At 40.1% G+C, this 14690-nt stretch overlaps 1 protein-coding gene and 1 long non-coding RNA gene across 2 annotated transcripts; one reads left to right on the forward strand and one right to left on the reverse strand.

Annotated features, from left to right (window-relative positions):
• The first annotated feature begins 826 nt into the window (after positions 1 to 826).
• On the forward strand, positions 827 to 14638 carry LOC104912182. Its single transcript, XR_002117690.2, has 4 exons — positions 827 to 1500; positions 10399 to 10474; positions 11122 to 11326; positions 13871 to 14638. It is a non-coding gene; the product is annotated as an uncharacterized LOC104912182 (long non-coding RNA).
• On the reverse strand, positions 2577 to 8412 carry LOC100542077 (terminal nucleotidyltransferase 5C). Its single transcript, XM_003208372.4, has 2 exons — positions 8266 to 8412; positions 2577 to 3858 (listed from the first exon to the last, which is right to left on the reverse strand). The coding sequence occupies exon 2, from the start codon at positions 3837 to 3839 to the stop codon at positions 2664 to 2666; it is 1176 nt and encodes a 391-aa protein (XP_003208420.1). The 5' UTR covers positions 3840 to 3858; positions 8266 to 8412; the 3' UTR covers positions 2577 to 2663.
• Positions 14639 to 14690: the final 52 nt, after the last annotated feature.

Consider the following 14690-nt stretch of genomic DNA (forward strand, 5'->3'; position numbering starts at 1 on the left):
TAGTAATATATATATATATATATATATATATATATATATATATATATATATTTGAATGAGCAATTGCTGTACAAGTGGACAGGCTGGTTCATACAAGTCCAGAGTTCATCATTTGCATGTGTGATTCAAAACAGAACTGTAGTCCTTCCTGCAGGGGGATACACATTTCTTCTTGGTTTAAAACAAAACAAAAAACCAACAAACACAATTTCTTGAAATATTTTTCCAGGTAGTGGATCACGGGATATACCCGATGTTTTGAGAACACCCCCTTCTTAGTTGACCTGCTTTCTGGTTCTTGAGGCGTTCGACCCATTTGTCCTCCCAGGAAGTGAGAGATCCAGGAGAGGAGGAGTAATAAGTTGCTGTAGCAACGTTACATTATGATCAGAGGTCAACTGAGCTGGGCTAAGTCAAGCAAACTCAGGGAGTGCAAGAGCCAATGAAGGCACTGGGCTGCTTGACTCCTGCAGGTTTGTCTGGGTGTCCCAGCTGTGCACAGCCCAGCTTGCAGCTCCCGGCCCTGCAGAGAGCGTGTGCTGAGCAAGCACAAGCAGGGGCATAATCTAAATAAGGCTCTTATAAAAATTCACAGTGCTATTTAGTTTGGAAAATATCAAACTAAATTTAAAGGTACACTCTATGAAATAAACAGCTGAGTTAAGAAAAAAAACGCACCGTGTTTCACTCCATTTTGCTTCTGGCAGGGAATCTCTTCATAGCATTATCACATTTGATAATGTAGCAATTAGAATTGCCTATTTTATGAAATATAGTTTAATCAATGCAAAAGATACTAGTGGAAGTGACATAAACTGTGCTTTTAGATGTGGAATTGGACTTGAGTAATCAGGGAAAACAGTAGTAAAGTAATTCAAGGAAAACATCACCAATTGAATCAACTTTCAAGTAGCTCATTATGCTCTCTTAATGTTGCACTTCTAATTTATTAGTCTGCACTATGTTTTTTGCACTGTATTTTACAGAAAAGGATGAACTCTAGTGATGATGGTCAACAAAGTTGTCTTTGAAAAGCTCTTTGTTCTACTGTACAGGCATGATGGGGAAGCTACATTTCACTGGTAAGTAGAACATTATAAACCTTACACATCTTGCAAATGTTTTAAATATTTGTATGTAACATATTTTTGTGTAAAATAGATCAGATGCTCTTTTCCAAGTAGCAGAAATTTCTAACACCTGATTTGTAAACAGATAAAATGTACTCAATGCTTTTAAAAATGAGGAGGAGGACACAAAATGAACCAGTAATGAATGCCAATGTGACATAGTGACATGTTAAGCATCAGATGTACAAAACTCTGTTGCTTGCATTTCCAGTTGACTGTTTTGATTTTACAACCACATCCCTTCATTCCCTTTTCCATCACTGTTCCTTTCTGTACCCCATTCAGCAGCTAAACTGGAGGTGTTTTGGAGAGAGCAACCTCAGCACCCTCTGTTCCAAACCTGCTCTTACTGAGGCCAGTGGTACAAAGGGTATGTACTTCTCTTTCCCTTCTTGTCATTCAGGAGCTCTCTGGCACAACTGCAGACAGCATTCTAACTTTCACAGAACAACTGGCACAGGGAGGCACTTATGTGACATGTTTAAAACTTATCTTTGGTAAACACACATGGAAATCTGCAATGCTTCCTGAACGTAAGAGAAATCTTCATTTGCTACTGGTGTATGAGTGCAGGTAAGGAAGCTGACGTATGACACTGCCATTATAAAACTTTTTTATCTGATGCTACTGCCAAGGGTTTATTTTAATTCACCTAAAAACAACGTAGTCCTCGGCTGTTCTTTCTTTTCCCCTGACTCTGTTTATTATGCATTGAAGCATCTCTGATCAATAACAAATTAGCAATAGAAAGCAAGCCCTGTGTGCTCAATTTTCACCTTCTTTCTCACTCTATTACCTTGTTGTTCAGGGCTAATCTAATCAGAATAGTAGTATCTCTTTTATTACCTGTGAGTCAGAACCTGGGGTTCAACGCTTAAGCAGCAAAATCTCTCACTCAGATCAGCAGAAATTCTGGATACCCCAAAAGTCTGATTCTGCTCGTGGTAGGGATATTTCATCCCAACCCCTACTGAGGAGTACTCCACTGGGAAAGGGATCTCATGCCTCTGATGGAAACGACCAGGTATAGCTTACAGAGTGCACTCAGTGCACCCAGAAACAGTCCTTTGTTGTGCATTTTCAAAAGATGCTTTAAATGTGTTGGAACCTGCATGGGTCTAACTGTTGGATGCTCTAGTGTAAAGTACCCAGAACACCAGCAATTCTAGAATTAGGCATTTCTACTGAGAGGTATTTGATTAGCTTAATTTTACACTTCCAAAATTTTGCTTAAGAATTTATTAGAACCCAGAACTTTAGTGCATTTCATCTTATAGAATTCAAATAATTTATATCCTTCTCTTTTCATCCAAACACAAGTGGGAGACACAAATACATCATCATGAATAACGAGAGACATTTTTCTTGTGATCTGCTTAAAGGTGTTTGAGACATTGACCAAATAACTTTGGCAACTTGCACAAAAATATGTCCTTAAATCAGAAGTGATAATAAAACTTGGTTGAATGAGGCCTTTATTACGGAGAGAGCTGGGAAGAGAGGGGTGCGAGTGCTGAGAAGGTTACTGTGTTCCTAAACCATGCCACTTTGCATCTGTATGTGAAATGGGTACGGCTGGTAGATGATAGGTGGTTGTCCATGAGCAATGTAATAATTGCTGAAGTTTCTGTCACTGATGTAAGGAGCAGGCTGATAATAACATGTTACATTAGCTGCATTTGGGATAATATTTTGTTCTCCGAGAACTTTTAAAGCCAAAATTGTAATCATATTCAGAGTTTGTCTTCGCTCGTGTCCCATGAGACAGACTGTGCTCTCATTTACAACTCCACGCAGAGTCATCAAGTAGTCATACTTGCTTTTTTCTTCCCCGATGAAGTGGTTGCGCAGATATGACTCAATTTTCCTTTGCTGCTCAGCAACATCTGGAAAATCAATGAAGAATCTGGAGCACATGTAACGTTCCAGAGATTTAATTTCAGCCTCATCTGCTGGCTTAAAGTCACGAACCAGGAGATTGCTGTACTTCAGAAGGCCACCTCCTCTGATTTCCTCAGGGTTCCTCGTGGAAATCAGTTTGTATTTTAAATGGTCCATTGCTTCATTGAAGTCTCCATACATACTCTCTGCGATAATAGTGGGGTGAGAGTCTTCCGTCAGTTTGCAGTCTGTTTCTCTGTAAACATTTAAGATGGAGTCCAGCACAATTTGGAAGGAATCCACGCTGAACTCAAACTGTCGCCTGAGCGAATTAACAAACTTTAACTCCACATTCTTGCCGCTGTTGTTTGACAGCGAGATGAGGCTCCAGCGGTCGTGATCAGTGGAGACTTTGACCATCTTCTGCACGTAGGCATCTTTCATAGTCTGGGCAGTGATTTTTTCCTTATTAACACATTTTGGCAAAAAGTCTAATAGGCAATTAAGAACTGCCTCCTTAACAACCTGAAACTCAAGCTCACTTGGAAGTTCCACCCCGAAAATGATGTCTAGGTCCTTATAACTTGTTCCATTCTGCTTCACTAGGATGTGGCTAGCTGTTGAACCATTCAGGCGGATATCTCGAATGTTGATTTGCTTTTCAATGAGCTGCTCCTTAACCACTCGAATTATATCCTTCGGTTTTACTTCCAGTGTTGGAAAATTCCCTCTTCCATGAATGGGTATTACCTCTGCTAAAACTTGATCCAGAATTTTAATCTGATCCCAAGTGAGACTACTGAACCTGTGGTCTAAGTCCTCAGTCATTGTGATGTAGGTTGGCTAACTATGGAGAAACAGAAATTAGAGAAAAACATCAGAATGTACTCAAATGCAAGAGGGTCTGCATTTCACTCTGCAATGACAAAAACATCTCAGTTCCTCTGCAGTGACAAAGCAGTTCCTTTTACACAGAGACACAATCCGAATTAACTTTCTGAGTGAACCACTGCACTTCTCACAGGCTTTTAATTGAATTTTAATGCAGTTCAGGTTTTAATCCTGCTGAGAAACTGTTGTGTTATTGTATAATAAGTCAAAGCCAATGCAGTAAACTGTACAGATTTCATTTAAAACTACTCAAAGGTTAATAACATGAAATACTTGCTGGTTGTAATGAAACTCCAAATTTCAATGAGCTAAAATGAGCAAACTGAGTTATTTCTGTCCTGTCTAGAATGTTCCTTACACTTTCATTCACTTGCACAATGAAAAAAACAAAAATGATGCAACAAGCTTGTTGTTTACCCAGTCAAATGCCTTGAATGTACTTTGGTCTCTGTGGGTTATCTATATGCATGCATCCTTTAATACCAGTTTTGACAATTTAAAACTGGATATCCAACAACAGTGCAGTTGTTTCCATTATATTTCTGAAGCAAAATATTTTGCTTCTCTTCCAATAACTGTCCAATAGCAATCAGGAATCAAAGCTCCAAGTTAGGGTTTGCAGAACTGAAAAGAAAACCCCTTCTAGTCTGCACTGATACCCTAAAACTTCTCAACAGAGCCAGCAAAGAAATCTGTCTAGAAGACAAAGAATAAAGCTCTGGATTTAGAATTCCTCAGCTTATATTTTTCTTATCTTCATATACGTTGGTATTACGTAAGCAGATAGACCTTAGCATGGGTTATTTATTTACATTCTATTTTTATTATCAAAAATAGCCATAACAGAATGATGCTGTGAATTCTGCAAGTAGTTCAACTATGAGTGAGTAAGGTTGGGAGGAGGGCGTTTTGTATAAACTTTTTTGCAAATCTGTGTTATTGTTATGGTTTCAGTAGACCAGCTCTAATGAAGTACTAGCAAACTAACCACTGTTAGTTTTAGAATTGCTACGTAAGGAGTACTTGTATGTTATGTGACTTATCTGATACTGCAAAACTCTGAAAGAGCTTTCCAAGGTTAATGCTGTGATTAAAAAAAATAAAGGGCTTTGAGAAGGGAATGTTCAAACCCCTTCCTTTAGCAGAAGAACTACTTAAAACACTTTCGGAAAGCTGGAAGATGGAAGCCCTAAGTAACATTGGAAATCCATCCCTTATTTTTACATGTTATTAGTTATTTTAGATCTCACTGCTATATACTGAGATTTAAAAATGACAGCAAAAGGTAATGTCCCTGAGTAGTTCTTTTGCACCAAAGAGAAACTGGATAACTTCCACTCCTCTATTAAGTGCAGCACCTTAACATTTCATTCATCTAAAGTGACTCCTGGAGAATATGCTGATGGTTTGTCAGTTCAGAACTTCAACATTTATGTCTGAGAAATCTTTTACAAAAAATACTAAGAGTCCAGTGCTGAAATGGTGCCTTCTGATTTGACAGGAAAATGTCTCAGAAAAAAATGGAATTATGTTTTCAAGAATATAATTAATTTACAGACAGATCTAGATAAGTTTGGGTTTTCTTTTAATTGTATAATTTTCTTACAGTTTGTAACAGTACATAACTCTGCACGTTCTTAGAAGGATTTTCTCTTGTTCTCTCCCTTAATCTTGTTAGGGAACAAGAACAATTTCCAGGCTATTTTATAGTCATTAGGAGCCTTATTTCTTAACTAGTGGCAAATTTATTTACTGAGGTGTTCAACCTAATGTCAGGAGTTATTATTAATACAAGTAAAACTCAGAAGCAATAAATCAGCAGAAATCTTAAGGCCATAATTAGTCAAAGCGCTGTGTAAAGTGAGCGAGATGGTGAGAAATGAGAAGGCAGCTCACTGGAAGTGCCCCTGTACAATGAGGTGGGTGGGAAGGAGCACTGGGTTCGTGGGAATGGAGACTGAATGGTAGCTTCATTCTCAGCTATGATTGCGTGGAAACTGGGAACTGGTGATGTCTGCAAGGGAGAATGATCCTGGGAGGCAGATGTATCTCATGCCCCATTGCCAGCAGCTGTGCCATTTGGGTGATTCTGATTCTATGTGTGACACTGAGAGTTGGCACCCTGCAGCACCTGTCTTCCTTAGGTCTGGCCTGTTGCTCCCTGCCAGAGAACCACCTTTCTGTGACTTCTTCCATGTGAATAGCTGGAAGTATTTTGTATGCTTTATGTTCAGAGTTCTATCTTGAAGTCCATCCATGGGCAAATGGAAGGCTGCATAAACACTAACACTGTGACAGAACAAATAGCTTCCAATTGTGTACCAAAAGTGTTATCTTTCCTTACCTCATCAGTATTTGGGACTTATTGAAATTCTCTTCTAGGGACTTTTTTAGGTTTTGTTTGTTTATGGGATTTATACTTTTACTATATACTGCATTGGACCCTGAATTCTGACCAACTTTAAGATCTTTGGACCAAACAACTATGAGTTTGGTTTCACAGTGATAAAAGATTTAGTTAACCAATTCTTAGCATTCTGCCATATGCCAGCTTCAAAAAAAAAAAAATAAATAAAAAAATAGGACTATATCTGGCTTTACAGCTCAATCAGGAAAGTCTGCCAGAGTAATGATAACTTTAATGCTGCACACAATTTTCATGGAAACAGATGCAGTCTAGAGGACAGTCTCATCAAATTTAGCTCATATTTTACCAATAAGCTGTTTAAGAATCTCTTTTTATGTGCTCTACAACATTGCTTCAGTATATTTTCAAAGGGTTTGCAATATGCTGGCATTGTCAAGCAGAACACATCTGAAATAGTTTTTGTGCAGCTGTGTTAGCTCTAGTCTCTTTCCTTTGATTTCCTCTACTGCCCAGTTTATCTGTTTTACAGCAATTATCTGGAATACTTTAACACTCCAGTTGTCTTTACCTTTGTCTGCACCTGAAGCCAGTTGCTAAGGGACCTTTTAGAAATCAAGTAAGATATCTTGCCAGCTGCTGTAGTAGCTTTGCATCCTACCATTTTGGGATTTACTCCAGAGATGCTGAAAGTAGCTATTGCAGTTTTCCCCCAAGAGCTCGGTATTGCTTTTGCTCTGTACACATTACATGCATCATTAATTATTCCCATGATATCTTGCTAAAGCTTTATTTTAATTCAGCAGCACAGTTCTCTAATAAGCTGGACATTTTCAAGTGTTTTACATACGTAGTGACTTCAGGACTGCAACTGGCTTTAGCTCTGAAGGCAAGAATGTTGAATATGGAAGGAGGTCTGGGCATAATTTGAATGCACATGAGAGATTCAGAAGCAGTAAAACACCTGGGGCATCTTCAATGTGAACATATTTAAACTAGATGGACAGTGTTTTTCATGAGTTTTTCCTTCCATTACTGTTAATGCATACAGTGGAGATACTGTTTATTTTTCCTGTTATTGTGAGATAACGCATGATTTGCCATAAGTTTTCAGTACAGTTACCATCTAGTTACCCTGAAATAACAAATAATAACTCAAGGCCATATGCTCTTCTCTGGTGAGATAAGGCTGCATGGTGCGCAAAATAGGCTTGAGTAGAAAGCAGTTTGCTTGGACTATGCCACAAAATATCACCTTTAAGGGCAGAACAAGCAAAAGGACAAGGGAAACAGAGACATTATCAACAAAAATGTGTACTGCCTTTTCTCCAGCCCAACCCAAGCAATAAAGATACCCAACACAGCCATGTACCAGCCTGGATCACCCCTTCTCCCAAACTAAACTGATTTGTAGACAGTACAGCACAAGGGCAGCCAAACTCTTCTGCAGCACAGCTGGGAGAAGGAACTGAGCAGCCTATACCTCTGCTGAAACATTGCAGGATACTGGCTTGCTGGTTTGGGAGTTCTTAGAAGGGACGAATAAATAAGGTGTTTACTTTGGGCAATTGATACTAATACATAATCCATATTATGTCATCCTGGAGATTAGGGTTTTTTGGATGTTGAATTTTTTCATCATGACTCACAATGTGTTTGCTCTCAGCTGTGTGTGGATATCATGGGGTAGCATTTTCAAGAACAGACACACTGTGCTTTTTCATCAATTCCCACAACACACAAGGTTTCTCCTTACATGGTCTCCAGGTTCAAACAATGCATGTCCTTGTAAATAACATGGTATGAGGTATATTCAATCTTCTGATTTGCTCGGAACTACTTTAATAACTGAAAATAGTGGTGGTATGTAATATTTGGTCTATTTTGGGCTGTGGTCATCATTGAGAAGTTACTACTTTATGTAAAGATTATTCGTACTACTGAATGCATCCGATGAGCTAATTTCTGAATAATGTTTACAGAGAATCTCAGGCTTACCGTGGCAGGACGATTGGCAAGCATGTATTTCAGCAGAGTTAATAGGATGACTCATTGGATCCTTGGGTAAAAATATGGATTGTCATCTTGTCACTGCTAAAAACATGAACCTCCCAGGGAAAGCTACAGGGAAAAAAAAACACAAAAACAAACAATAACATCCTTTTTGAGATAAATATTAACTACCAGTCACCTGCTGCACATAATAAATCATGCATTATGACTTGGCAGTCCCAGAGTCATAACAATAGTCTTTTAAATCAGAAATGATAAGGTAAAAGCAGTGGCAAGGCACAGAAGTGCTCAAAAAGTCTCTGGGTTTCAGGTCATACTTAGTCCTCTAAAGGATGTTAACAACCTGCTATTTTCCCTAAGGGATTAAGAAAAAGTATTTAACACTACTGACAGACATGCAGATTAGAAGAGACAGTGGAATCGTACAAAAAAATAGAACTAATAACAACACAGCAAAATTAAATATAAGAAATTGTGAAATTGCTTCAAATGCTTCCTAAAAATGTGTACAGATGATGGGAAGGTCTTATTTCTTGGCAGACTAGGCTGCTGGTTCATTTACAGTAAGCCCAGTATTCAGTCTATTGCTGGAATTTCCATGCACTGAATGGCCTTTGACTGGCTGAGCAGCAATTGTAGCTATTTTTGTAAATAATTGCATGCGATCACAAAGGCGCTTCTTTGTATTTGTTTCTACTTTCAAAGATATATTGACAGCAAGGCAATCTTTTGTAAACCTTCATTCAAAGACCCCCATCTCAGTGTCCTATCCCACAAAGTTCAGAGCAACTACAAAAGGTTCTTTCTGCCAAGGAGCACCCCATCCAGCATATGACTTCATACGGGTGTGAACTTACTCCCCATTGCTGAGTTATACTTTGCAATCTCATCTTTTAGGCTGGAAGTATGTTTGTTTCTGAGTAAACAAAACTTAGAAAGTATGATTTGAGTGTAAATATATGCATAACCTGCAAGAAAAGCTGAAATAATAGCCAGGAAGTTCATAACTTTATTAAGAACATTATGGTGGTTCTTCTCTGCCATGCTACAGCAATTGTATCTTCATCACTGAACATGCTATATACGCTGCCAACAGCCTAGGACTCTGTTTCCTCATGCTGTCCTTGCTGTGCCAGGACTTATCTGCAGCTCTCATATGCTTTCCAACTCATGATAGGCTACTGACTGAATGACTCTGTGTTCCCTGTGTTGCTACCCAGGCCCATGCAGTGTTAGCTGATGTTTGCAGCTGGGAGTGCAGGGGTTTGTCTAGCAAGTGCTGATGTCTGTTTAGGCTGAGAGTGAAGAAGGCAATCTTTTCTTGGCAAGGAAAAGAGGTAGAATAGTCTCAGCATGTGCAGTCTGGCCTTCTGGAGAGAAAGTCAGACAAATATATAGCCGTTCACTTAAAAAAATACAAAATTTAGTCTTTTTAACTGAGCTATTGTTATTTCTTTCTGTGCGAGGGTGAAAGATTTAATGGATATATGATATCCATTAATGGGCATATCACCGTGAGAGATAGATTGACACTGAAGTAAAATTGATGGCTTCCCTGGTGATGTATAGGGGAAGGAGTGACAGACTTTTATATAATTTGTAAAAGACCCATTTTTATACAATACATTCATAAAAACAGCAGCTGAGATTGATGAAATGCTTTGGCTGCAGGGACCTTATTTTCAATGACTGCCTTTTACTGGCTCAGTCATTACAGGAAAAAGTGTACAGTTTCATTATTCCCTGCTGAAGGTTTCCAGATATTTTTTTTCCTAACTGAAGAAATCAAAGAATTTATCAACAATTTTATTTTATCTCTAGTATAATATTTTTCTGCCCTTGAATTCCAAATGTGAATGGTGATGATACGTACTAACAAATTCATTTCCAAGTCTCTTCCTCTAGTGTCTCTGTGCATAATGAGCTGAAGTATATAATGACAGTGCATGGCTCTGCGTCATGGGCTCCCAGCACTCAGCAGTGCCCAGTTCTGCAGGACTGAGAGCCAGGGGCCAAGGGATGCTTGCCTGCCCTTCCTGCCTGCCAGTTCCCCATGCAGCATCTGATTGCTCTGCAAAGCCCTCCAGACTAATACCACAATCTATTTATTCGTTCTAGATACCAGTGACTCAATCTGAAGCTCACTTACCAAAAAAACTATTGTGATGACTAAACTGCAGCAAAAGCAGGCAAGGTAAGGAGTGAAGCAGTCCATCTATTAACCATCTTTGTAATTGTGTCTCCTCTTCAAATGCCAGAGAGGGAGGGATGAGCTGCAGAGCAACACTGCAGTCCCAGATTAGGCCGCTTTTTGAAGATTAAAGGCATCACAAAGTCTAGGCTCTCTTCAGAAATTTTATCAAAGGGATTTCCTCCCCTCTTCTATACCAAGAGAGACTAAACAAGTCATAAAGTAGTCCCACGAGCCTGTCTGGTGGGATAGCCCTGCTTTTGAGAGCACCGGAGGATGCCACCAGGCTTGAGGTCAGGCCTGTTTTGAGGGGATTCCAACACAACATGCACAGTACATCAGACAGAAATCTTTCTTTTACTGAATGTACCAGAAAATGCTGTACCTTGCTAGAAGCTGTACTTGGTTGATTCAATCAATGAAATGCATTTTTGTTTTCTGAATCAGTACTGAGCCATTGATGCAGCAAGCTGTTTTTTGATAGTGTGTACTGTAGCACAAGGCATTTGGAGAGGCTTCTGTGGGGTGAGCCAGAAAGCCAAAGACAAATGTGCTTGTGTTCCACAAAGACCTTTCAGCATCACCCCTGCTCTACTCTGCATGTTTTATAAAAGTATTTGCCATTAAGCAATCACCCTGTTTTGCTCCAGAACTATTTTCATTTTACGGTGGAAAACATGAACTCTGTGCTGTCTCCCTGTTGATTTGCTGAGCATCCCAGAGTCCCTTGGAATACAGGCTGTTTATGACTGCTGCAGTAAATTCTGAGCTTAAATTGGTTTGGAAGAAACTCCTGTGTCCTGAACCTGGTTTGGCTGGCACCCTCCAAAGAACACGTATCAGCTAACTTGTAAGGTAAGATACGGGTCCTAGTCAAAGATAACTGCATCTCCAACTGTTCGTTTTTATTGCTATTTGTGCTTACAATGTATAAATATAATTCATGTTTTTATGAATTAATTTCCACGGTTATATTAGAAACCTGTTTTCTGACTATATAATGTAGTAGTGGGATTTCTTTTTAATGTTCTTTTCCCAATTTTATGAGTTACACTGTAACACTGGGGGAAATATATGAATTATTTATTAACTTAAAGCACTTGCTGTATAAAGATTATTCCTAATGTTGCATCAGTAAGAGCTTGCATTGCCCTAGAAAATCACTTTTTGATAACTGAAATGTTTTCCAGAGTTACATGATAAAGTAGAAACTACATACAACATCAGGCAAAGAATTATATCTGCAGCAGCAGCACCAGGAAGCTGCTGCTCTTCCATGGTGAAGGCAGAATGAAAAGTCTCTGTTGACACTGTTATTAAAATGCAGAGAGAGAATAAAACGATGATCAACCAAAGAAAAAGGCTTGAGCCCTGCAGCAAAGATGTGTGTATTCATGACTTTTCCATCACTATCAATAATGCATAATGACCATCATGTAGATGACGACACCAACTTTTGAGACAGGCTGAGTCAAGCTTTCTATCACTAAATGTGAAAAAACATTCAACAAGACATTGGATGTCAAAAAGCTAGGGCCTGCTAGATAAGCAAAGATCCAGTAGAAAGCGTAATGGAGAAGAAAATCAGCTGATGCTGACATAAATTGACATCTGTTGTACCAGTTTGTAATGCTCTATGGAGGGAAACTTTGTTGTTGTTGTTAATATGTACTGAAATAAATAGTTTTTGGAGCCACAAAATTATCCCGTTTAGGAAAAAAAGGATGTGCTAATTTTTTGTGAGCACTCATGCAACATAAAGAAACCACATTCAATATGATGTTCAAGTTTTACAGCTATGTTATTTCTTTAGTTAATGCACTCTAATTCCGCATAGGAGTGGTCAGTAGGTACATTGCTAATTCTCTATGGTGTCTTAGATTCTGGACTGATGCTCTGAATAATTATTTTTGCATAAAGATCATAGTGACAAAGGAAGAAAGCAAGACTGTGACTTACATATCTATATATCTCTTTATAAATAATATTTGAATTGGCATGAATTCAGTTCTCACACCAGAAATTCCTCTGGTGTAAATAGAAGAATTGGCTGAGTATGTGCATGGATGGGCATATGACCTGAAGGAATAAAACTGTGAGTTCTCTTCTACTTCATGCAGTCCCACCGAACCATCCCTACCCTATGCTTTGATGATCAAATTTGGTTTGGAGTTTGCCTACAACTCTTTTAACTGTTCCTGGGTTTCATTCTGTACCATTAAAACCAGTTAATGGGAGTCATATATAAGCATATAGCTTACATGTATCTTATATATGTATGTCTTATATCCATAAGACAAATACTCTCCCCACATGGAGGTGGCAATCGAGCTTCTGGGAGTTCAGCACTGTTGGTAATCTCAGCGTGACCCACCATGGGGCATGAATGAAGGAGGCAAAGCAGAGCACCAGCTGTTGACATTTCAACCTGCTGCTGTGCCCCAGTGCTGGTGGAAGAAACCAGGCCCATCCCAATTCCCTTGCAGAAAACGCACAGCCATGGCTGATGGAGGAACTGATCATAGAAGCTGAGAGGCAGGAAGGCTGTGAACCTACCTGGATTAGGAGAATTTGGAAAATCAGGTAGAATTTCATTCCTTCGAGCAGTGCTAATTAATGAATTAATTTCCACTGCCAGCCTAAACGCTGTGTAATTTACTCTTCAAAATAACTCCACTGAATGTGATTTCAATGTGATCTTTCAAGGAGTTTCATCCACTTATCTGCTTTAGAGCAGATTTATAAATTACTGGAGCCTACTGTGTCAGCAGTAACTTCTGAACTTGGGCAGGAGCCGCTCGCATGCTCTGCAGGGCAGGAAGTTCAGTTCAGGGCTTTGCTCACAGGGGTCAGCGTTAGACGTCTCTCTTTCTGGCAGCTGAATCATTACAGGTCACCCAGTCCTTCCTACTGTGCTGTATGTCTGATGCCTAATGAGGCAAAACAACCAAATTTACTGTAAAGTTATGCCTTTAATGCAAAGCTGAGCAGGGATGGTGTGCAAGCAACAATGTGACGAGGTCACAGGTCTGAAGCAACAACAAATTAGGATTGTTAGTGTTTTCTTTAAACTAAGCTGTAGGAGTGCAAGAATGCTGAGGTATGAAGGAGAAAATATAATTCTGGCCCTGCTGTTGTCCCCTCTGCACATCAATTCCTCATTCCCTGCTCCCAGATGCTGCAGCCACAGCACACAGGGGAACAATTGGGCAGGGGATCATGTTCACATTTCTGCGTGGGTCACACACAAGCCACATCTCACTCTATAGGTTAAGGAAAGCGTGAGCATAAAGTATGAGAGAGAGTCCCTGCTCCCGATTCACTTTCAGTTATTATTCATTTCTTGGCCTTTAACAGTGATCCACATCATTATTCATACCCACCTTTTGTTTTTTACAGGAGTCACGAAAAAACTATTGCTATTAATTAACACAGCAGCACGTGGCAGACAATGCGTGTGCCTGTAGTCAACCATGCTCTTTATGATGGAATAATAAATTCGTTCAAAGATTTGCAATGGCTTAACAGATGTACCAGAGAGATGTGCCTGCAGACTGGAGAAGGCAGTGAGTGCTGAAGATGCATTTTCATGTTGAGAAGACGGGACTGCATGCAGATCTCGTGATCCAGAGCTGCTGGGAACCAGCTTGGCTTTGCACGGATAGGGTTACCTACAGGAGGAGCGCTTCTAAACACTCTGGGTCAAAGAATCCCAGAGGTCCGGCTGTCCCTCCAGGCTGTGAGCTCTGTGGGGAGCACAGATCACCCCGAGGACCACATGGAGGTGCTGGGAGAAGGCCTGACCCACAGCACGTGTGCTGCGGCAGGGAGGGCTGCTCCGAGGTGACAGAGCTTCCAGCATCGAACCGGACAGCGAGTGGTGAATGGCACAGCACGCCCCTGCTATTCTACTGCCAATTTGGAGGTCTCACCCGAAATTCAAGAAGTTTTGAGGATTCACACAAAGAACGCCAACATCAGAACGGCGCTTGTGTGCAACGAGCAGAACCCGCGAAGCCAAAAATTCACAGCAAACTGACCAAATCCCTCTCTTTATAAGTTGATAAAGTTGTTTTATGGAAAACGCCGTACGGAGGCCAAACCAGGGGCCACCCCTCCACGTCTCGCAAAGTTTTCCGGCGGTCGCCCTCCCCTGCCCACCCACCGTCCCCCACCACTCCCAGCGCCTCCCGCCCGGCCCCGCTCCCCTTCCCGGCCG

The sequence above is a fragment of the Meleagris gallopavo genome, chromosome 9 (genome assembly GCF_000146605.3).
Source record: "Meleagris gallopavo isolate NT-WF06-2002-E0010 breed Aviagen turkey brand Nicholas breeding stock chromosome 9, Turkey_5.1, whole genome shotgun sequence".
Lineage (NCBI taxonomy): Eukaryota > Metazoa > Chordata > Aves > Galliformes > Phasianidae > Meleagris > Meleagris gallopavo.